The following is a 24,116-nucleotide window of genomic DNA, read 5'->3' as shown; positions in this document are numbered from 1 at the left end:
AGAAGCACTGTCTGGCTGGATGCTGCACAGGCATAGCATGTGCCCCGCGGAGCTGCGAAAAGGAAGAGAGGAGCCTAGAGCAAGCAAGTGCATGAACTGAGGACAGGCTTAAGAGGACTGCACTCAGTCCAGCAGATTCACTACACTGTTTTGCACATGGGAGCTCTGTCCACAGCAAAGGGCCAGATGAGAGCAAGGTGATGCACCCTGCACCTTTTGGTGGGTGCTCTGTTGGGACTGAGAAGAGTAGCAGGGAGACCAACATCAATGACTGGTGCCTGAAAGCAACTATGTCTCAGAGCCCCCCACTAAAACAGCCCTGTTCTAGCCCACAAAATACAGCATCATCCAAGAAGTGTACATTTCACTTATGAGACTGCTTATTTCACACTGTCAAGCCCTAAACTGTTCGTCCCCACCCACTGCCTCTTCACAGACCTCTTATTTTTGCTACAGGTTATAGCAGTGGTTCTCAGCAGTGTACCTTCTCAGCCACTTCGGAGAGATCCAAGCTCTGCAGCTTGCCTGCAAGTTCATCCAGAAGGCGAGACTGCTCCTCTTGTTTAGCCTTGAACTGGGCCTCCTTCTCGTTGATTAAGTCTTCCACTTCCTGCCGTGTTTGTGCTGACAGCTCCACGGTACTGTTGGGGTGAACAGTGGAGGCATTGATCCTCTCCTCTGCCTCCAGGGACATCTGAAAATACTTGGTGATACTATCCAAGGCTCCTGCAGAAATCAGATGGGACTGTTCAGAGACTTGTTAAGTAACCCAGAGTAATCTACATCGTGAGGGCTGGCAGATGAGGGTTAGGGATAGGAATATCAAGGCCCGTAGAACAGCCTATGCAGCTGTGCTTGGTGCCACAGTAAAGGGGACAGAGTTTGGCCTGTTGCAGAGAAAAAGTCTCTTTTTTAACTTGATTGACACTGTGTCAAGTTTGCTGGATTTTGAAGTTAAGCCCTTTTACTGACTCCAGTGATTTAATCCTCCTTGTCCCGAGGGCAAAACAACATCCACCTTTTAAGTCTATAGGGCAACAGTCTGTTTTCGAAGGATTCACTTATCTTATTAGTTCTTATTGCTTGCCCTGGGACGTCTAGCTTATGGAGTCACTGCCTGGGAACTGGTCAGCTTTCCCAAGAAAAAAATGCTTGATGAAAGATTGTGATTTATGGAACTGTCAGTTTCAGACAGCTCCTAGAAAAGCCTTGAGGAGGTGTGAGTGACCTTGTGGGGATGGCCACTTTCCTCTGCAGAAAGGCAGGAGTTAGGGACTCCTCTGCACTACACCCCATCAGCCTTGCTCTGCAAAGTCCCACATTCATTTGAGACAATCTCAGACTTCCCACAAAGGGGGAAATAAAAACAAATGTTTTAAAAACCCTGTTTCAAGATTGAACGAAAGCAGCTTTCAAATTTTCAAATTACTTGGTGCCATTCCTTTTTCTCCAGCCAGTTTTGATTCCTGGCACATGTCAGTGTGCCCATAGGCATGGAAGTCTTAGGTGGCTCAGGAGAACTGGGCCTTTACATTTCATTCATTTAGATTCCCAGGCCGTTTTTCAGCCGGAAACAGCAATTTAACAGACTGGAAGAGCAAAGGAGAGATCCAGGTTTATCTTAATATCCGATTCTCTTTCAGCTGTTGTCTCTCATTTAAAATGTGTTAAGTGATTTTAGGACAATTTCGCACCTCAGGAACTTGATCTGGGTTTGCAATGTATAGAGGGAAAGAGAGAAAGAGAGAGTAGGGGTGGGTGTAAAACAAAATTCCTGCTGCATCAGCAACTCTGCTAGTGCACAGGAAGAAGCCACCCTTCTAGGAACTGTGTTTTATTACAAGATTAACCTAATATTTAAAACCACACATTAATTAAGTCTTTGGCCATCCTACTGCTTTCTCCCCCTCCCCGCGACACTTACCCCGAACATCAGAGATCTTGATGAACTCTAGCTGTTCTGCAAGTTCTTTCACGACATGGTCTAGGCTTTTGGCATCTGTCTCCAGTGCACTCAGGTCAGTGTCTGTGCTATTGCTCTTTGCTGCTAAGGCTGACAGATTTTCTTCTATGTCAGCTATCTTAACTGTAACATCGGCTGTCAGTTTTCTGTGAAAGAGAGGCATGAGACTGAACAGGGGGAGGAGGAAGGTTTGTAAGCCTCAGTGCTTCACTTTACTGAAGAGTGGCTGTTAAAACTTCTCCCACAGCAGGACCTGTCCTCCCTCAGTGGAGCTGTAAGTGATTTGTAACAACGTGCCTACCTAGAATATGGTTTTGTTTCCTTTATCATACAAAACTACTGTTTAATCTACAGCCTGTTTATAAACTCAAAGCACCAAATTGCTCAAAAAACAGCTGCTTTATGTAAGATTAACTGGAGGCAGATTCCAGAGGTCTGGTGTAATGCTCTTGTACCATGGCAACTGCATAGGTCAAAGTTGACTACTATGATCCATACATAATTTGCTTCCCATCCCACACAGCTACAAATGCAGTGTTGATTACTACGAGCTCATGGGACAGATTTGAACTTCAGAAGTAGGTGGGAGAAGCCTTAGTTGTAACACAATGGATTCTTTTAACTTGTCTGTAAAGATCCCTCCTCACCAGCCATTTCTCTAGGGCTGTGAAGGAAAACTTCCCACTCTCAGCATTCAGAATAGCCTTAGTGAGCAGGTTTTAACTAGTGGGATAACCCTAAAAGGAAAAGCAAGTGTATGTTACACATCAGTGCTGCTGCAGAACAGAAGTGAGCAGAGGAAGCTGTTCCAATCCCATGCTGCTAAACTCAGCATTTCCTCATTCTGAAAGAAGCAGCATTTAAGCTCTGTGATCAATTTACAACTCACTCAATAGCCTAACAGCCCGGTTTGGTTTTTTTCCCAGGAGTCCTCCAAAGCCCAGGGCTTCTATACAGCCAGAGAGGAGCAATAAAAGATATAAATATATATGTATTTCAGGGAAAATCAGTTCCTCGGCTGCTCTCATCTCCCTCAGTACACACTCCCCAAATGCAGCAACAGAAAAAGGGAGCTGCAGGGCACAAACAGATCCTTAATTGAGACATTGGAGCTTTAATCCTCATCCCTTTGCTCTGTGCAGTCCCCTTTACAATGCACAAGTAAATCTGAGCAGTTGCAGACAGGGCTAGAAAGCATCTGTAATCCTACTTTACGTTGAACTGCCTCCTCTCCAAAAGCACAAGCTACCAGCTTTTGTATACTTAGTGCTGAAAAGAAAATACAAGACTCCTACCCTGGGAAAAATGAAAGCAAGCCTTGTTATAAAGCTGATGCTTCCCCACACATGTACACAGAGCACAGAAAGGAGCCCAAGTTTCCAACCCATCAGTTACACAGGAGAATCCAGGAATTTAATCTCTCCCCTCTTCATTCTCTCAGTAATAGCAGTGTTTGTCCTTTGCCCCAGGAGAGCGCAAGGCAAGCACGAGTCGATCACTGGTAATTAGCTGCCTGGTGAGCACTGGCAGCAGGACAGCCCCTGCCTGGAGCATGGCAGCTGCGCTGCTGCTACCTTCCCTTCCTTTCATGGAATATGCTCCCTGCTAGTGCAGAGCATGGCAAGGTGCTCCACCCACGCTAGGAGCCACAGCGTAGCTCACCCAGCTGGAGGAGCAGAGCTGGTGTGTCCTGAACCCAGCATGGGGACATCAGTCACTCAAGTAAATCCCGGCTCACTGGCACTCCCACTCCTCCCCAGGCTAGACTTAGCCATGGAACTGCAACTGTACTTACTCTGCTTCCTCGAAGAGATTGCCAATGTTCTTCAGGGGCTCGGCAGCTGGATTTTGAGTGATGATGGTTTTAATTTCGCTAAGCTTCTCCTCTAGGGCGTTGAGTGTCTTCTGGTATGGACCGGTGACTCCAGTGATTTTGAGGGCATTAGCCCTATCAAGAAACTGCTGAGTTCTATTAGCCAGCTCACTGATGATCACGTCCCAGAGGGCAAAGCATTGGTGGCATGGCACACAGTCAGGGAAGACGCCCGAGTAGCCCCTTGAGCACTTGTCACAGCGTGGCCCTTCAACCCCTTCATTGCAGATGCATTGCCCAGTGGCACGGTCACACTGTGGGGTCTGGATGCCACGAGGGTTGCAATCGCATGCTGGGAGGAGAAAAAGGCATGTGTGAAAGCTATGATGAGGGAAATGACAGTGATGCTGGCAACCATCACAGAAGAATAATTTGTTTCACCATTTCATTAGAACTAAGTACAGAGGTGGTCTGCATCTGGATCATAAAAAGCTGGTTCTGGATGTGTCTGCATGGGCATGGGGGAATCAGGGATGAGTGTGAAATGGGAGAGAGATGGAGAAGTAACTTCAGGGAACACCAGGATTTGTACAGCTCAGAAACAGACACTAAAATGGAGCAGGGATGGACACTTTTTCTTGCAATGTCTGGATGTCAATTGGATAGCAACTGAAGACAAAGATTACCTCCCTTCAGATAGTTGTAGAAGGCAATGAGGTGTGTGTCCCCCGAGCCTCCTCTTTTCCAGGCTAAACAACCCCAACTCCCTCAGCCTCCCCCCACAGGGCTTGTGTTCCAGGCACAAGTAAGGAATGCAGCAGATCAAAACCCAACCACCTTCCCTTGCACCTCCCACAAACAGCACAATAAAAGGAGACAGCTGATTCCACCACACTTAATTAAGTGGTAAAGCTCCATGCCACAAGACAATAGGGCTTCAAAGAAGAGCATGACAAATGTATAGAGTAACAGCTCTTCAGAGATCTTCTGTGCAGAGATACATGGCCTGTCTCACGATATCCCTGTCACCAGGGAACGTGGTCCTGCCATGGACAGTGGGAAAACATTCAGAATATGCACTGAAGAGCCTGGAACTGAACGTTTTGGGTATACAGAAAATAGGAAAAAAAAATCAGGCATTGAAAAGTAGAATAGAACAAAGAATGTGGGCATGAGCAGCCCTGTCTGATGGCAACACTGGTACTAGTGACCAAAAAGCCTACACAGTTCATCATCCTCAAGTGGGAATCAGGATGATTAAGACTTCCATTTTTAAGGTTTTAAACAATTGTATCACACTTTGACCACCAGCTGAGGAGTATGGACTTGATTTTTTTGTAAACTGTGAGCACCTATCTATCTTTACATGCTAGTCAGGTAACAGCTAAGGCTCCAGATTGGAGTGATAAGGTTTGGGCAACAACCGTTTCTCAAACGCTTTCAGAATAAAGATGCACTCCTCTGGCACTAACCTGCCCGGAAGAGAAGTCAATTCACTTACTGATGCGAGGTCATTTCTAAAAGCCAGACACGCTTTTTACACAGTAACACTAGGAGAAGCAACAGGGCTGCCACTTCACCTCTCCCCCTCCTTAATTACACAGACAACAGCGGCGGATGAAATGACCAACCTGCAAAACTTCTAATAAAGGGAAGGCAGCAAAGAACAAAAAAGAGGACTTGAAAATATGCAGGCTATCTACCTACTGTTGCCGCAGAGAACGTGTTCCTCGAAGAGGAAAAGGACGGTGACACCTCGTAAAAGCTTTCACTTACGCATCCATTTACCAGGCATCCTTGAATGAGGTTAATGGCTCAAAAAGGTCCATAAATCAATTCACACACCCCAAGCACATGCCCCCTCGACAAAAGGGTAAAGCACAAAGCCGTTTTCAAGATCATACATTGTTTGCTTCAATGCCAAAACACAGTGGTGGTCTATAGTTCAGAAACTACACAAAGAGCCTCAGCAGAACAAATCACTCCTCAACAAAAGGACATCTTGTATAATGTGAATATGATAGGCAAGAGACAAAAATAACTTCTGCTGCCTGCACAATTGAGCAAAATGGTCCTTTGTTCTTTGAATTATACCCTGACACAAGAGATTGTTTTTACTTTACATCCAAAGCTCTTAAGTAGCCAACTCACCATGGAATATGTTCCCTGCAGGCAAACCATTGAGTTCCTGTTTGAAGGAGGTCAGTTAACCCTTCTGTCAACTAATAAGGCCCTCGGTATAATGATGAATTGTCCACATTCCTCTGCACTGAGAGAGGCTAAATGGCATGTGGGTTTTCTCAACAATCTGATCAAGTTACATGAATACTTGCTGCTGGCAAATAAGACCACTATATTTACTTGTGGATTAAAAAAGCTTAAAGTGAAAAAAACAAGAGAGAAAAAAAAACCCAAACATGTTGGTAATTCTACTCCTGAATATCTGCACGTTCAGGAAAGGCAGACATGGCTTTAGTAGTATTTACATGCTAATGTGGATTCCAAAATCTCTGGGGCCAGAAAATGCTGGGGAAGGGGAGAGGAGAATTTAAGCACTAACTCCTTGCAAAGCAAAAACTCAAACTCCACAGCTGCCTGTTGGGAGATGATAAAGACAGCAAAGAAGTAATTTATTCTAAGTGCAGTGCAACAGTTGGAAGACTTAATCACATTTCTAGAATTCTACAAACCTCCCAAACTGAGATTTGTGGGACCTATGAGAAAATTGTGCCAGGTGGTTAGAAACATTACCATGGGTCATTTTGCCACTTTAGGATTCTCTATCAAGCCCAGAAGCAGGAAATGCTGGCACTGCATTACCACAGTAGTGTGAATTCAACATGCATAAAACAGCTTTCAAAAGTGCTGGTTTAACACTTGCTCTTTCTTTTCCTCATGATCTGCCCAAGTAACTAACTATGCACTAGACCACACCAGCTTTCAAATCAAGAGGTAAAAAGGAAGGTAATTTTCTCTCTATTTTTAACAGTAAAAACACAGTTCAGAAGAGAACAAGAGAAAGCCTCCCTCAGCACTGGAGTAAGAAGATTTCCAGTCGATTTTTGTTTCTTTTCCCATTTTGAAAACGTTAGGAGGCATTTCTACATGCTGGTGGTGTGGTCTCTCTAGCTACAGCCCTCACACGATTCCTTGGTGCTTGTTAGAATTCCCTCAAAAGCATCACTGCTCCTCTTACAGCACACACCCCGTGGGCAAACCTTTCATCTCACAAGTGACACCTGCATGCCAGCGTTTGGTTACATGTGATCTTTTAAAATGGGCTAGATGACCTTACCCAAATGATCTCACCAGAGATGACCAAAACCATGTCTGTCCCCCACTAAAGGGGCCCGTTTCAGAAGCTGGATACCACACTAATGACCAAATTTTTAGCCAACCAGAAATCCACAGAAACTGCCCTCCAAGATCATGTGGAACGGGATGTTTCCTGTGTCCTGGCCACCACCAGCAGGCTATTTTACACCCCAGCAAGGGTAATCCTAGAGAGCATCTTCCCTTTACACCATAGTGGGGAATCAAACACTCCACTAACTTCAACTGTGCCCAGTCCTCAAGAGGAAGAAAGCAAACCCAGGCCAACACCGTATAAAGCCTTACAGTAGTGAGGCACACCTTGAACACTGTGGGCCACCAAGCAAGTAATTCAGTGCATCTTTGCCTTGTACAACACCTGCCTACCAACTCACAGTCTTCAGCCTCTGTGAGATTCCAGAGCAAAACGCTGTCCAAAAGGGACAAAAGCACAGTGATAGTGGCATAATCCATGTGAAAGTAAAGAAGGACCTCCTAGCTGAACGATCTAACACAGGACTGGCAAATAGTTCATTAAAGTATACCTGGGTTAGACACCCATCATGCATGACCCAAAAAGATTTGACATCACCATGAGCAAACTGGGATGTGAAATCAGGAGACACCTTGATTCCTATCACCACCTGCTAGAAACAGAATGAACACCATGCCAGTACAATCCAGCACAGCATGCCTATCACTGGCTTTGGCCAGAATACCCCAGCATCACTTCTAGCCACAGTGGAGCTCTTGTTCCTCTAACACCTCCTTTGCTAAGGTCCAATTATTCCTATGACCACCACGTGAGTCAGCTCCTATGTAGTCCAGTGCTAATGATGACAGTCTTGCTTCTGATGTTCTCAAAAGAGGTTAACTCGAAGTGACATATGGCTCTGAAAATTGCAGCTCTAACCAGCACACTCATAATGCTGATGGAACCAACACCTAATACCACACCTAATTTTAGCATGTGCCTGGTCAATTTTCTTAAAGAAAACAAGAAACACATAGGCACATCTAGGGATGCAGAAGCATTTGAGTTATTACTAGCTAGAAATGGCTTTACAATCTACTTCAGATAATATAGGTGGAACTGGGAAAGACAGGAAGTCCTATAAGTTCCTTTTAAATTCCCTGCCTGTGCTTACATGACTAAAAATTGGAAAGAGTGGTTCATTTTGCACCCTAAACTCACACAGATGTTGCATTTACTGCAAGAGATGTCTTAACAAATTTGGGTTGCAAATGGCCTTCAAGACAAAAGGCCAGTTGCTCCCTCTTCACACAGAGACACGGACCAAGGTGAAGGGCTGCAAGTTAACAGAGTAGAGGCTGCATGCTTTGAGGATCAATCAGTGTTAGTGAAGATCAGATTTGACCTTAGGTAAGCAGAGCAGGCTGCAGTGATACATCCCACTGAAAAGAAGAAAAGTGGAGAAAAAGAAGCCTTCTGAAAGCACTAGCCTAGAAGCAATGGCTTTCTCTTCTGAGATGTCTTTTTGGAACTAAGTGTGTTGTTTTCTGTAATTCATTCTTCCGTGGCATACCCTGACTTAAGTGAAATCACATCTTCTACAGGAAAATTTTCTACCCAAATTCCTCTGTCAGGATCTGCTCATTAGCAATTTAGGAGTAAAAAAGGTTGCAGCTGTATCTGCTCACAAATGCCTGTGCATATTTGCCCACGCACACAGAGTACCCATGGTTAATTTTTATGCTACCTTGACTGATACATTTATTTTTTCAGTAATTTTTTACCCCTGATTTTCAAGTAAGACACATTTGTTTAATGCTGTAGGTTTCTGAAGAAAGCTACAGAGAGAAATCCCAAAGAAGTAATTACTAGCTTGAGTGATTTGCTTTAAGCTCAGAAAGATCTATGAACTGCTTACTCTGACAGCTCACCTACCTTTCTCTCCAGTTTTAAATATTCAGAACTCACTTCCATTTAAACTACTGTAATTTTATATGTAGCCTATTTGCAGATCACTTAATATAAACTAAGGTGTGTCAGAGCAGTTGACAGTGCAACTGAGATGATACCACAGATACTGAAAGGGCTCTACAAGGATCAGTCTCAACATTCAATGTCTTATGGCAGGATGCTAGGAACAAGTATCAACCTACATAGAACAGAAATATTTTCTTCACTGCTTGAGCTCAGGGACAGAAAGCATCAAATGTTTAACTCCTCCACAGCAAAACGACAAAGGGTTTATTCAAAAATTATTTCTTGGCATCACTTTGCAGTGGCAGTGAGAAACTATGATGAGAAAACCATTTAGCCATTTGCAAGGCTGAAAGTTTTGCAGAGCTAGCAAATTTCTTCTGAATAGTCAGCTATTGATTCGAATTACTCTGTAAGCATGTTGCTAAATTCTCACTGTACAATTTTCAGTACAGATGTTAAGATAAGATCCCACCTACATTGAGTCAAGTTGTGCTGCATTTTAACACGATAGCAGACATTGCCAAGAGGGCAATCTTCTGGAAACAATATACAGTGAAATACTTTAAGGCCATAAATCAATTGAAATTATGAAACTCAAAGTTGAAATTACACTTCCTTTCATGTAGAATTTGCCTGACTTCCTTTAGACACTTACCAAAGAAGATAAAGAAACATCTGCTATCCTTCTCTCTGCACAATGAATGCCTCCTATAAAAGCAGCCTATGTGACCACTTAAGATCCAGGTGTTAAATTAAGATTACAAAGCCTATCTGTAAATGGTAATGGAGTAACTTCCAGAGAACAGATGTTTCAGCACCAAGTGCATAACAAAGACTAAAACTGAGAAACAACTTTCTACCAGTGTCTGAACATAATATTTGATAAAAACATTACTTCTTTTTATCTTAGTTCAATTAAATTCTAGGGCTTTTTACAACAGGCCTTGATGCTCAAGTCCAGCACAGAAAATACTAACAAAGGTATGATTCAAATAAAGGGAAGACAACAATACAACCTAATGTTCAACATCATGCAGTGCCTTTTACTAATTACACTCTCTTCTACTTGTTCAATTAAAGCAGTAACGATTGTAAAGCTGTCATCTCTTTTATATGGTATGAATCCCATAAACATCAAACATCCACTGTGCACAAGCATTATATAGGCTGCCTGTGCAGCCCCACCGTATCTCAGAGGCTTCCCGGGAGCCTGGAGCCCTCTGCCAGAAGCGTGCTTTGCGGGCTGAAGTTAGCGCAGAGCTCAGCATGTCGAGTCCTGCACTCTGGCTGCCAGGCTTTGGAAAAGCTCCAGCAGAACGCCTGAGAGACTTCAGTGTGATGGTACTTGTAATCCTACTCTTTACTACCTTAGCAAGGATTTTTATCCACGTGCACGTGCTCATGTGCAGGCTCGTGCAGAGCAGCACATAGCTCCCAACTGAAGCAACAGCAGAAAGAATCCTGCAAAGGGACTGGCACTGCCCTCAAGCAGAAGATACTGCACAGCTCCTGCTCCCTGTAGTCCTCACAGAGGCCTGCATGAAGCTGAGAGATGCACTGGGCTTTTTCTATCCTCTACACTTCTCCTGTGCTTGTTTCAGGCAACAGTGATAAATTAACCGAGTAAAAGTTGTGTTTTTTAAAAGCAGTCTCCGAAAACCTAGTCCTACAGATTCTGTGCTGTACAATCCCCAATGGACACCTGTGAGTACTACCAGTGTACCCAGTACCAAAGGGTCGAGATGCTGCCCAAATATGGGCACCTACCTTAGCTTGCCCTGGCAGTGTGGTTCCACTGTTATCATTGGAGAAACAGAGAGACGCTCCACCACAGGGAGTACAGATTGCAAATCAAAGACCCTAGCCCAGGTGCAAAAACATGTCTCTTCCAGCTTCCGTTTCACCAGCTCTGATCTTGCCAAGATTTCTACAAAGACACAAGCAGTAGCCTGCAATGGTCACTGCCACTGATGGAACAGTGCAATGCATGCTCTGGTGTTTGGTTTACAAAGGGCATGCTGGGAGCCTGGGGCTGCATCCAGAGCTTGCTACTGCTTGCACCTGGCAATACTAGGGGAGGCTACAGTCCCCACTCTGTCCTAGATCTGTCACTGTATGTATCTTCACATAGGTGTGTCTAGAGGTTATTTGCAGACACTTCTGTTCACATGTCTTTACTTTTTTACAAAACATTGTAAAGGATGTTATAGCAAAGCAGGCAGCACAGCCCCTGTTTCTCAGCAAGAGGTCATGTCTCTTGGTGCCAACAGCACAAAGATCTCTTGTAAAGAAGTCGCACTTCAGTGTCGCTTGAATGATGCACCTTGTGATTTTAAACCTTGAACAGAAGCCACTTGCCTTGGCCAGTGGAGAATTCCACCCTGGAATCATTGGGACTGACATCCACACCTCCACATCAGCTCAGTGCCCACAGCCAAGACTGACTGTCCATACTCACATGGTTTAGAGCTCTTGTAGTTCTCCATTTAGATGGAGAATTTTCATCCTGAAATGTAGCACAAAACCTGGCCATAATGGATGCCTGGACCAGCACAATTGTGCTGCCAAAACCAGGGAGCAAATGCCATCACCAGTAGTCCTTTGTCCCCCTGCAGCTGGAGCCAACATCTTGTGACAGATCCTTCTCAGTTCCAGCTTCACTTTGGCCATTGGCCATATCTAAGCTCATTTTCAGGGGCATTCCTCTGCAACTCCTTAAACATAAGTTTTGCCTGCAAATCGGTTACCACTGAGAGCTGCTACCTGCCCATGCAGCTCAGTCTGCCAGCCTGAGCATCGGTTCTGATTGTTAGTACTAAATGAGTGCTCAGATGTTGTTTCTCTCCCCACTGAAGAAGGATGGAAGACAGGGTAGGAGGCACTGACCTCACCACACTGGGGAGAGTTTGCTGCACCACACACAGTGCTGGATGTGCTCCATGAGAGAGTGCATGCTTGGAGCCTGTCTGGGGCACTGCACTGCAGGCTGCCATGGCTCAGCCCTGGGCACTGGCTCTCCTCATGCGTCAGAGACCTCTTGCTGCATGAAATCCTGAAGGAAAATCTGCATTTCCACCCAAGCAAATCTCATCACGTGCCTCTACTTGGGAGTAGAAGGGGTGGCAGTTTGGAAGGAAAGCATTAAGCCTTGCATGGTGAAAACAGGCTCTGAAGAATATATCCTCCCTTCAGAAACGTTAAAAAGCAGGCTTTCACATGCTCAAAAGGCAGCAGAAACTCCATAAGATCAGAAATGCTGGTACACTGCAAAATCCCGCTGATAGAGTATGCAGATGGACTCCATCAATAAACCCTGATGGCGACAGCTGATACCAAGAGACAATCCCTGCCCCGGAGTCAGCAGGGTCAGCACCCCCTCACCACGCCCCAACACACACAGCCTCCCCAAAAGGCTGCCTCACCCTTCCAGAAACACAATATGTACTCGGGACTGGGACAATTCCGCAGTCCTTTCATCTGCTGCATTAAACAAGTAGCTGTGACCTGCCTATCTAGTTAGATAATGGGCTCTAAGGTATCTCTGTTGTAAGGGATTTGTTAAAGACCACAGCAAGCACATTCCTCCCTCCTGGAAAAAAACCTTGATCTACTGCAAACCCTTCTGGGAAAGACTCCTATTTGAACAGATCAGAGATACCAGTTCGTTCTGGTCTGGACAGTGTTTGAAGTGTCTTTTCCAGCTAATGTTTACAACGAAAGGGCAGAGAGCATCCAGATTTCTAAACAAGAGACTTCACGGTGCTCTGTGTTTGTGGCAATGTAGCTATGGCTAACCCCAGCTGCATGGTCTCTGCTCACTCCTTTATTTTCAACTAAAATAGAAGGGATCCTGAGGGTCTTTCCCAGCCTGAATATTTCTGTGATTCTGTGAAGTCCTCTACTAAATCAAAACCCTTATTTCATCAGGCTATCTCCCTAACAAGACACAAGAACTGACAGACCAGTTCTCAAACCCAAACACTTGCAATATGCTTTCTTACCACAGCAGCTCACCTGACAGAACTGCAACTTAACAGTGAATGAAGAATTAGTTTTCAGAGGTTTGTTTCTAACTCGGGATCCAACAAGAAATGAACTAAACCAGTCAAGTGCCAGATCAGACTCCTACCAGACCTCCTGTCTGCAGAGCCACCAAAGGACAGACCCAGCCATGCCTTCCTCCCTCATTTTCAAGGCTCATGTGGCCACTGACTTGTCTCACTTAAAGGGGATACTCCCAGCAAGGGTGTCCCAGCAAACTGAAGGGCAGATGAGCCATTTCCAGAAAGAGCAGTTACAGCAGGCATTGGGATTGGACTCACCTTGGCACTCCACAGCTGGGTCACCCCAGAATAGCTCCTGGCACTCCCGGCAGGTCCGGCCTCCGAAGCCTGGCATGCAGTGGCACTGCCCTGTGAACTGCCAAAACACAACCACAACAGGAGATGTGACCACCTCAGCTGCTTAGCCCCACACCAGAGCAAAGGCCAAGGTGTTGAAGCATGGCCCATGTCTTCCTCACCTCGTTGCAAGCAGGCCCAAGGGAACGTGCAGGGTCACAGTCGCATTGCTCACAGCCGGTGCCACTGGCAAGCCTCCATGTGTTGGGGGCACAGCGGTCGCAGGTTTGCCCTACCACGTTGGGGAGGCACTGGCACTGCCCTGTGGCTGCTTCACACTGGCAGCTCTCTGGACCCTCACAGTCCTCTTGAACAGTGCCCAGAACATTGCAGACACACTCTGTGAGGGAAAGAGGGTACTGCTTTAATGTCTCTTGTCCTCTGATTAACAGACTGCCTGGAGTTCCCAGAGGTGGGCAGATACTGGCACATGCCAATGCCCATGACCAGGCTTTGCTGACCCAGTGCTGCATGACACCCAGTGACACCCAGCTCTGAGCAAGAGCTCTCATGTTCCAGGCTGGCCACTTCTATGGCTTCTCTTCCAGCATACAGAAAGTGACAGGAGCCCTTCATCTAAGCAGGGGAGCACTTCATCCAAGCAGCCCATCCTTCCTCATCTTGTCCTTTCCTCTCTCTGTACAGAACCAAAGGCCAAGCTGACCTGACTCCTGTCAGCTGGCTATGGTGATAGACTTTTTTGGAGCAGCTGACGGCATGCCAAGCAGGGCAGGCCTGTGTTCACACACCCAGCAGCCTGCCTGTCCTGCTGGGCTGCATCTGGTGGAAAGGGAGAGAAGGGTCTGCCTCCCCACCACCTGGTTCAGCTCCTCCAGCCAAATCCGCAGGGACACTGGTTTAAACAAGAGTCAAACCCTCACCCCATCACCTCTGTCTCTCGAGAACAGGGAAACAAAGACTGCTAACAAGAGGGCAAGAAACCCTCTTCCCACAAAAGCCGATCCTTTCAGCACGTGTAGGTGCTGTCCCTACTCTTCCTGTCAAATGCAAAGGACTCACCTCCCAGGCCAGGAGACCTGCTCAGTAGCAAGGCAGCTGCATTCAAGCTTCAGCTGGTGGAAATGAGGTTTCCCCCTCCACCCCAAATTCTCCCCGCTAAATTAAAAAGATTTCAGGTGGCCACTGCCACCCTATGACAAGGCTGGCAGAGTGGTTGCGGCTGTGTGTCCCCACTCACTTCTGCAGTCTTGCTGCAGGGCACTCCCATAGTAGCCCTGTTGGCAGAATTGGCAGTTTTCGCCCTCGGTGTGATAGAGACACTTCACGCACGTTCCTGTCCTCTTGTTGCAGGCCTCCGGGTCAGTGGTGTCGATGTTGTTGTTGCACTGGCATGGCTGGCAGGCGCCACCAACCTCATCAGGGCTCCCAAAGAAGCCAGACGCACATTCATCACATCGACTGCCTGTTTGAACAAACAGGCACGGTGGGAATTACCGACGCAGCTCACTAGCGCAGCCCCACAAACGGCAAGACTGAGGCAAGACCATAACGGCCATTAGTGGGGGGGGGTTAATCAGATCAGCTCAAAGCCGCAGAGACAGCACTTGGTGAGACTGCAGCAGCTTGGTGCAGCATGGATGGTACCACCTGAGGCACCACAACATAGTGCTGCAGCCCAGCTGCCAGCACACCCATCCTCTCAATTCCACTACTGTCCTGTCCACCCCTGCTGACCACCTTGTTGCTGTGGATGAGTCACAGCAGTGTTGGCATTGCCTGCACAAGCCACTCTGCCCTGGCATATTCCAACTGCTGCCAACCTCCAGCAGCAACACGTTGATGCTGGTGCTGTGGTCATATCCAACAACTCATGAGAACACAATTGCATCCCACCACAAGGTTCAACCCAACCAGTACCTATGTATCCTGTGCTACAGACACACACGACTTGCAGTGTGATTGGGTCCTGGTAACAGCCACTGGCAAACTGGCGTCCACTCTCAGGGCCATCAGGGCAAGGGCAGGGGCGGCAGTGGTCGCCTGATCCCAGCACAGGGTCTCCGTAGTAGCCAGCCTGGCACCTGCACAAAGGATAGAGAGAATGCAGGGGACCGCAGGCAAACAGACCACAGCCTTGCAGTAATTGCACCCCAGGCTTTCAACCACTGTGAGGAACCAAAGGGCAGAAACATCCACATGGCTCTCCCATGTCACTCACACTACAAGCAGCTGCGTCTATAAAGGCAAATTTGTCTGGTGTACACTGGTATATGAGCAGGAGACTCAAGGCAGATGCCTCTCAGGAGACTTGCAATGGGTAAAGCCTCTATGAAGACGTGGGATCTTGCAATGTGCTCTCAGCTACCTGGGCAGGTGCTGGTTGGAGGTGCAAGGCTATGGGCAGAGAAGATGGGGTCCCTGCTCCCGTCTTCCTCTGTGACCACCAGCATTGCTCTGGCTCCCAGGATCCGGGGACTTTTAGTGTGGCTTCACACCTGTTTGAGCACCAGTGCCAGAGGTAAACAGCTTCTGTGCCCATTCTGCTGTAGGCAAGGAGAAGGGTCAAAGAGGGGGTGCACATGCCATACCTCTCACAGTTGTGCCCTGCTGTGTGGTCCCGGCAGCTCAGGCACTCCCCAGTGTAGGGGTTGCAATCATCAGCATGGCCATTGCAGTGGCAGGGCTGGCAGTTGGGGAAGCCCCAGAAGTTGGGCAAGCAGTGGTCGCACTGTCGCCCATACACCCCAGGGAAGCAGTGGCACTGGCCTGTTTCTGCATCACAGAAGGTATTGTAAGAGCCTTGAACGTGGCACTCGCACGCTGCAAAGAGAGGAGGAGAAGGGTCATGTTTCCATGGCATGTCCTAAACGCAGGGCACCGACAGCATCACAGCTCGAAGCCAAGGGTTTAACGTACGTCGGCATCCGCTTGGCCCAAACCCAAAGGTGCCAGGGGCGCATCTGTCGCACTGTCTTCCGACAACATTGGGACGACACTGGCACTGTCCTCCGCTGGGGTCACACACTGAACTCAGGGAGCCCTGAGGGTCACACTGGCACGCTGAGTGGAGAAAAGCATCAGAGGGAGTGAATACTACGGTACAGGATATGAGCAACTTGCCTCATGCCAAGCACACTCCTTCCCCATGCAAACTGCTCTGCCTGCAAGTGCCATCCAGCCCCCAGGCAGTTTGCCTAACAAGTAGGTGGTTACATACATAATGCAGTCTCATGTAGTAGTGCAGAAATGCTGAATATGATGTTCCTGCAGACATCAGTCATGGGGGTTTTCACAACACTCCTGCTGTTTTCCAGACACCGGTATCGTTGGAAAGTTTCCCAAGCACTGTTCGTGACCACGTCTTCACCTGAGCCTCCCACTGTGAATATGTCCAGCGATTTGCAGTAGGGCATGAGAACAAGCTACAAAACAAATGTAAAACGATTAAATGTCACTGCTTATAAATAGCCTCCACCACAATTGTAAAAATGTAGTGTTATTCCACTTCCTATCATCCTCCTTCAGCCAAACAGCTAGAGAGAATTGGGAAGGGAGGCCCAGCACAGCTGGTCCATATTCAAGGATCACCTTCTCTATGCCCAGGAGCAAAGTATATTGATGAAAAGGAAGGCAGGAAAGCATGCTATGACACCTGCCTGGGTGAGCAAGGAATTCCTAGACAGTCACACAAAAAGAAACTCTACAAGGAGTGGCAGAAAGGACAGCTAGAATGATGGGCATATAAGGAAGCTGCCTGAGCAACAAGAGACCTGGTTAGAAAAGCTAAAACTCAGAATAAAATCTAGCCTGTGAGATCAAGGGGAATAGCAAAAGTTTCTAGAAGTACATTAATGGCAAAAGGAAGACTAAGGAAGGTGTAGGCCTCCTCAGAAAGGAATGGGGGAACTGATGACAAGAGATGTGGCGAAGGCTGAGGTTCTCAACAGCTTCTTTACCTCTGTCTTCACTGTCAAAAGCTCCAGCTACACTCCCCAGACATAGAAGATAATGGTGGGGCGGGAAGAAGGAACTGCCCACGGGAAGAAGGAACTGCCCACGGGAAGAAGGAACTGCCCACGGGAAGAAGGAACTGCCCACGGGAAGAGAAGCTCAGGTTCTTGACCACCTAAAGAACTTGAGAATGTATGAGTCCACGGGACCTGACAGGATACACCCATGGGTGCTGAGAAAACTGGGGGACAAGGTCACTAAACCAGTTTCTACTATATTCCAAAAGTCATGGCAGCCTGGGGAAGACCCCACTGACTGGAAAAGGGGAAATATAGCTCCCATTTCCAGAAAGGGAAAGAAGAGACAGGGAACTATAAGCCTACCAGTCTCACCTCTGTGTCTGGTAAGATCATGGAGCAGATCCTCCTGGAGGCACTGCCAAGGCAGAAAAATAAGGAAGAGGTGATTTGGTACAATCAACATGGCTTCAGCAAGGGCAATCGTGCCTGCCAAACCTGGTGGCCTTCTATGACAAGGTCACAACATCAATAGACGAGAGCAGCTGACGTCATTCATCTGGACCTAAACAAAGCCTTTGATACTGTCCCACATGATGTCCAAGATGGTAAAATATGGTTTTGATGGATGGACCACTCAGTGGATAAAAAAATTGGCTTGATGGCCACACCCAAAGAATGGCTGTCTATAGGTCCATGTCCAAGTGAAGGCCAGTGACAAGTGGAGTCCCTCAAGGATCAGTACTGGGACCAGTCTTGTTTAACATCTTCACTGGCAACACTGGCATTGAGTGTACACTCAGCAAGTTTGTTGATGGCACCAAGCTGTGTGGTGTGGCTGACACACTGGAGGGAAGGGATTCATCCAGGGGGTGCTGACAAGCTGGAGAGATGGGCCCATGCCAACCTCATGAGGTTCAATAAAACCATGTGTAGGGTTGGGGCAATCTCAGGCACTGATACAGGCTGGGCAGTGACTGGCTTGAAAGCAGCCCTAGAGAAAAGGACTTGTAAGGTGCTGGTGGATGAGAAGCTCTACATGAGCTGCCAGTGTGCACTTGCAGCCCAGAAAGCCAATTGTATCCTGGGCTACATCAAGAGAAGTGTAGCCAGCAGGTCAAAAGAGATGATTCTCCCCCTCCACACTGCTCTTGTGAGACCCCACCTGGAGTACTGTGTCCAGTTCTGGAGCCCCTATCACAGGAAAGATACAGACATGCTGGAATGTGTCCAGAGAAGGGTAAATGAGGACGATCAGAGGGCTGGAGCTCCTCTCCTGTGAGGACAGGCTGAGAGAGCTGGGGTTGTTCAGTTTGGAGAAGAGAAGGCTCTGAGGAGACCTTATTGTGGCCTTCCAGTATCTGAAGGGGGCCTACAAGAAAGCTGCTGAGGAAATTTTAAGGTGTTGAGTAGTGATAGGACTAGAGAGAACAGATACAAGCTAGAGAGGGGCAGATTTAGATTAGATGTTAGGAAGAAGTTCTTCGCCATAAGGGTGGTGAGACACTGGAACAGGTTGCCCAAGGAGGTGATGGAAGCCCCATTCCTGGATGTTTTTAAGGCCAGGCTGGATGTAGCTCTGGGCAACCTGATCTAGTGGAAAGTGTCCCTGTCCACAGCAGAGGGGTTGGAACTAAGATGACCCCTGAGGTCTCTTCCAACCCTGACAATTCTGTGAAATGAAGGTATTTCTCCAGGTTTTGGTGCAGTTGTTCTGATACCTACCAAATTCTGGCCAATCTACCAAATTCTACCCATTCCAAAGAGAAAGGCTGGCACCAACATCCATAACCTACATGGCACACGTTAACCTCCCCAAAGAAACTACAGGTCTGCGGAACTAGCTGCAGATCTGCAGCAAAACAATCCATGCTGAGACTGAAGCAACCTATGCTACTTTATGCTGTTCAGACACTCAGACACAGTGCCAGAACAGACACACTTTCAGGCTTTGAAACACTTTTACCACAGAGCACCCCCGAAGGAAATGCTGCTCACAGAGTCAATGAGCGTGTAGGGGCTCTCCATCTCCGTATCCACAGAGGAGTACTGGGGCAGCTCCAGGCGGATGGTGTAATTCAGCCCCTTCTCAAAGCAGACAGGCCGAGGAAGAACAACATACCTGAATTAGGAACAGGAAACCATTCTTACTGCAAATGTCCAGCACCATAAAGCATTACAGGTAGGCCATAAAGCTACTGAGATAATGGAAAGCAGGCAGAACAAAAGCTACAATGTGAAAGAGGCAGTCTGGAGGCATGTGCAAGCCAAAACCAGAAAAGCTTATTGGCAAGGTAAAGAGGCATACCAATGTTCACTCACAGACTGTGCAAACACCCTCTCCCTCTTTTAATTACAAAACAAATAAGAAAACAAGAATAAACTTTAAAGCTTTGGGTCTCCAGACACAGTCCTAAATATGTTTTTATAACTCACTGGGAATTAAATTTTCAGAGGCCATAGCAAGCTGAAAATGTGAAATTACTCTGTTTCAATTGTTAATACTTGAATTCCTTTTGGCCCATCCAGTTATACTGACCTGGAGCCAGGTGACAGCGAGACAACCTGATTATCATCATCAGGAACTGTATTGCCACACCGGCTACCCGTGGGAATCTTGCCTGGACGCGAGACGCTGATCACAGCTTTTTCCCACTGGTCTGGCAACTGGGGAAATAAAGGATTATGAGCATCAAGCAGTGTCCGGAAGGCCAGGAAAAGCATGTACACAGACAGGGTGGTCACTGTGCCCTGCGGAGGACAGGGCTGCAGCTCCAGCATCCATGGGGCATCTACTGGCTGCAGGTTTGGACTGAGGCTTAACAAGGAAAGTACTCCTGGGCATCTTTCAGTACAACAGCTTCTCTCCCTCCCAAAGACATGATTAGGTGCAGGTGGTCAGCAGCCCCATCTGTGGCATAGTATTAGCAGAGTGCTTGCTAACCTCCTTTTCCCTCCCCACCTCTAGGTACTGCACCCGAGTATTTCACTGCAGTCAATTGCTGACAAGCTTTAGGTACATTGCTAGGGGAACTTTTCTCTTTTCCTTCACCCTTCCAGTCAAATCTGACCACTTGTAAACATTCAGCTGCAAGCATTCCATATCCAACATGGGCAATATGTCTCTTAAGGCACATAACAGTCTTTCTGCCCATTAGAAGGCTGTCTGACTGATGCCAGATTTATAATATAATCTAATCTGTCCTGATAAGATTTGTCACTTTTCGATTTGCTCACTAAATAGATGTTGAAATGATACAATAAAAGAAACTGTACAGCAAATAAGACTAGTAATAAACAACATCTTTGTGGATTTTCACAAATCTCAGACACTTAACCGAGTGTCCATCCTTGTCTTTGAGTCCCAGTGTCTCTTGGAAGTGCTGGACTGCTGTTAGTCCTGTAGTGGGACAGCCAGACCTACCTGTGGCTCATAGCGGACCAGAATATCGTATTCCATGGAGTAGGGGATGTTGTCAATATAGAATTCCAGGTATGCCCCCTCAGGGACCCTTACAAATCCTATGCCTGTCCATGAGGGGGTGCGGTCTGGCGTGTACTGGCGCTCTATGATGTTTACTCCCTACAAAAAGGGGAAACAGAAATTTTAACAGTGAATTTGTGAGCCCCACAGGACTCTGTGATGAGTTCTGCAGATGGATCACTTCTGTGCTGCAGCATCCTTTGCATCCCAGAGAGCACAAATTCTACTTTAGACTCCTGTGTGTGCATGCTGTTGTCCTTCCACTTAACAATACATGACAAACAAGAAAGATTAAAGAACTCACTGTAACTAACCCATCAGCTACAGCACCTCATTCAGTGTAAGGACTTTCACATCATACTTGTAGCAGCAGAATTTGCTGAAGTGGCACAGATCTGTTCTATCAACTGTCCAAGTTGAGTGCTAATTACTTCCTGACAACACTAGGCTAATCCAAACCACTCCTCAGGGTAACATTTGAGAAGCAGATCATGGCCATCACGAGCAGGTCATGACTAAATAAAAGAGACCTTAATCACCAACAGATGCCCAATAGTCAAATCAATATGTGGTCACTTCTTTCAGTCTGAGGCAAGAGGTTTTTATCTGCTACTCTTTCTATCAAGCAAAGAAGAAAAAGGCAATGGAAAATGGAAACGTGTAGTGCTGAAACTTCCTGTTTCAACTATATCTGCATCCATGAATAGTTCTCCCTCTGCAGAACAACATCCTGTACATTCCTACGGAAGCTGCTTCAGTAGAAAGGCATAAAATGCAAGGAAATACCCATATATATATATACACACATATCACTTCAGGATGTCCCCTTAGGCATTCTCACACTCTTTGAAGGCAGCCTAGCTATAATTTATTACCCTTTCACTTTGCACAAAGGCTTGGAGCTCCCCAGAAAGAACAGTAGGCAGGACATGAACAAGGGCATGCAGCTGTGGAGAGCACAGGGGTGTGGCACTACCTGAAAATCCTTGCAGCTGTGTCACTTTGTCTTGTGCTAGGCCCCTGCCTGGGAATTTACAGTTATTATTATGCCACAAAATTTGTAAGAAAGCTTCCAGTAGCTTCAATATCGGAACTTTGAAAAATTGTTTGTTCTGGAGGGTTCAAAAAGCAAACCAGCAGCACATCCCCATGCTCTGCTTGGCAAGGTGTGTTTTCACATTGGGCTCCTCCATACTCAAGCTTCAGTGAGGTCTCAGACACCACTTCTCCAGCTGGGCAAACCCAAATGCATGAAAAAGTCTGTCATATCACACACCCTCTGCTGTGGTCTAACTTTTGATGTGCATCCTCTTCCCTTTCTGCAGTTATCTAAGAGCAAAAATACTCTTCCTTAGCTGAAACTGCAAAGTGGCTACATTTTGCTTGAAATAAATGCATTAGGATCAAGTGCCCCAATTGCAGACAGAGTGGTCTGCTGCTTTACAGAAGTGGTTATCTCCCTGACTCCTTGCTAGAGGCAAAAATAATTGATGTAATCACCTAGCTGCTATTAATAAATTAAAAGCAAGGCTGTGCAGTGGTGATCAGAACAACTCAGAGATCACAGTGTACCCTTTCAGGAGGCAAAACAAGCCAGAAGCAACCTCTCTTACAAAATCAGTTTTTTGCACAAGCAATTATGGTTCTAGTCATTGAGAAAAGAAATGCTATTGCTGTGCAGAGACTAAAAATGGCAACATGTGCTTAAATGCATGCTTTGTTTCCTCCTGTTTTCAGTGGCACCAAAGAGGAGAGCCAGTGTCAGTATCCCACTGCAATGGGGTACAGACAGAGAGACGCTCACAGGAAACTAACTGTACAGATATGATGAAAGGGTTTTTCCCCTCAGTGACTACATTATTTATCAATACTAAGATGGAAGAGGTACAAGATTGTTTTCTGACACAATTCAGTTTCTCGTTTTCCATGTTTTAATTGCAAAAACACTCAAGGTATAAAACAGATGCGTCCAACATCCAAATGGTGAAACAAGTTTCCCACAACTGTCCAGACACACAAGCCCACAAAAACTGCTACTCACGGGACCCAAGCTGGCTTCCTCCGCCTCATAGATGTAATGATCAAGTGAAATGAAGTAATAGCCAGGCTCCACCTGGTTGCACTGACGTCCAAACATGTGGGGCCGGCATGTGCATTGGCCAGATTCACTTGAGCAGCTAAGAGAGAAGAGCAATGAATTTACAACACACTGTGGCTATGCTGAGACAGTGCTAGAGTCATCTTCTGGTTTGACATTTTAAGTGACACAGGAGAAGAAGCTCTTCCAGACACAGCTGCATCTAGACAGAAGATATTTTTGGGCAAGCAGCATATCTGTTTATATGGGCTCAGGCAATGCAAGAACATGATTGACACTGTATGCCTTGGGTCACTCAGCTGCTCTTGTATGCTGCAAAGGACATCCTGAGAGGTCACCCACCAGCAGCAACGTGCAGATGTAAAACCACACCTGGCTGCTCTGAAGTAGGATGGACACAGCCAAAGACGTGGAGGCAGAGCCATCCCTAGGGAAGGCAGGTCTGTCCAGTGTGACATACAGCAACTCCACTTACTTCACAATGAGCTACTTTCTTTTCTTAATATAGCTTTATCCCCAAATTGCCTTTTGGTGGTTTTATTCTCCCTAAAGAGTCAAGCCCACATTATGAAGACCCCATGGGCAGGTTGTATCTTTAGATCTGCCCAGTCACACTTTTTCATAGGAATCTTTCATGGTCCACCAAAACATGCCCCTTTCTTTAAACTGGAGTGGGATTTAAGAAATATTTTCTAAACCCAAGCCCCTCTGGTTTTCCTGGAAAATCTCCAGGCTTTTCAAGTTCCCATTCCAAGAGTTCATTTTTAACTGAAACCATCTTTGAAATTGCAGAGATTCACTTGGAGATGCCACAACTGCCCTAGCTGCCCCAGGAGGGGAGCTAGGAAATTTCCCTTTCACTGTCTGGATTACAGCACAGGGATGTACTTTGGGTGAGGTGGGGTTGCATCCCACACCCTAAATGAGGGCCGGAAGGCAATTCAGCATCTGAAAGGAGCCCCAGGGCAGGCAAAGCTCCTTTCTAGTGTGGAGAACAAAGCCAGGAGCTTGAGCCAGGCTTCATGGTTCTCCTGCAACCGGAGGAAAGCACAGCTGCTCCCTGCCCTTGCCAGGACCACGCACATCCCCGTCCCACATGGTTTTGCAATTGCTGGGCTCAGCACATGGGAAACAGGCTGCAAAGCCTTGCTGGGCATAGGCTGAGC

General features: G+C 46.7%; 1 protein-coding gene across 1 annotated transcript in view; it reads right to left on the bottom strand.

The window, feature by feature from the left end:
* LAMB1 (laminin subunit beta 1) overlaps nt 1-24,116 on the bottom strand; it is a 47,878-nt gene that overhangs the window by 8,357 nt on the left and 15,405 nt on the right. Inside the window, exons 13-26 of the mRNA XM_064142483.1 lie at nt 22,894-23,029; nt 20,793-20,951; nt 19,908-20,035; nt 19,367-19,490; nt 16,618-16,822; nt 16,317-16,460; nt 15,989-16,220; nt 15,318-15,481; nt 14,638-14,862; nt 13,562-13,779; nt 13,362-13,458; nt 3,759-4,128; nt 1,925-2,109; nt 485-726 (exon numbers count right to left, since the gene is read on the bottom strand). Of these exons, the coding sequence (XP_063998553.1) occupies nt 485-726; nt 1,925-2,109; nt 3,759-4,128; nt 13,362-13,458; nt 13,562-13,779; nt 14,638-14,862; nt 15,318-15,481; nt 15,989-16,220; nt 16,317-16,460; nt 16,618-16,822; nt 19,367-19,490; nt 19,908-20,035; nt 20,793-20,951; nt 22,894-23,029 (2,629 nt within the window). The remainder of the gene's footprint in view (nt 1-484; nt 727-1,924; nt 2,110-3,758; nt 4,129-13,361; nt 13,459-13,561; nt 13,780-14,637; nt 14,863-15,317; nt 15,482-15,988; nt 16,221-16,316; nt 16,461-16,617; nt 16,823-19,366; nt 19,491-19,907; nt 20,036-20,792; nt 20,952-22,893; nt 23,030-24,116) is intronic.

Source organism: Pogoniulus pusillus, chromosome 4, assembly GCF_015220805.1.
Source record: "Pogoniulus pusillus isolate bPogPus1 chromosome 4, bPogPus1.pri, whole genome shotgun sequence".
NCBI lineage: Eukaryota > Metazoa > Chordata > Aves > Piciformes > Lybiidae > Pogoniulus > Pogoniulus pusillus.
This window is presented reverse-complemented; position numbering and strand designations above follow the sequence as displayed.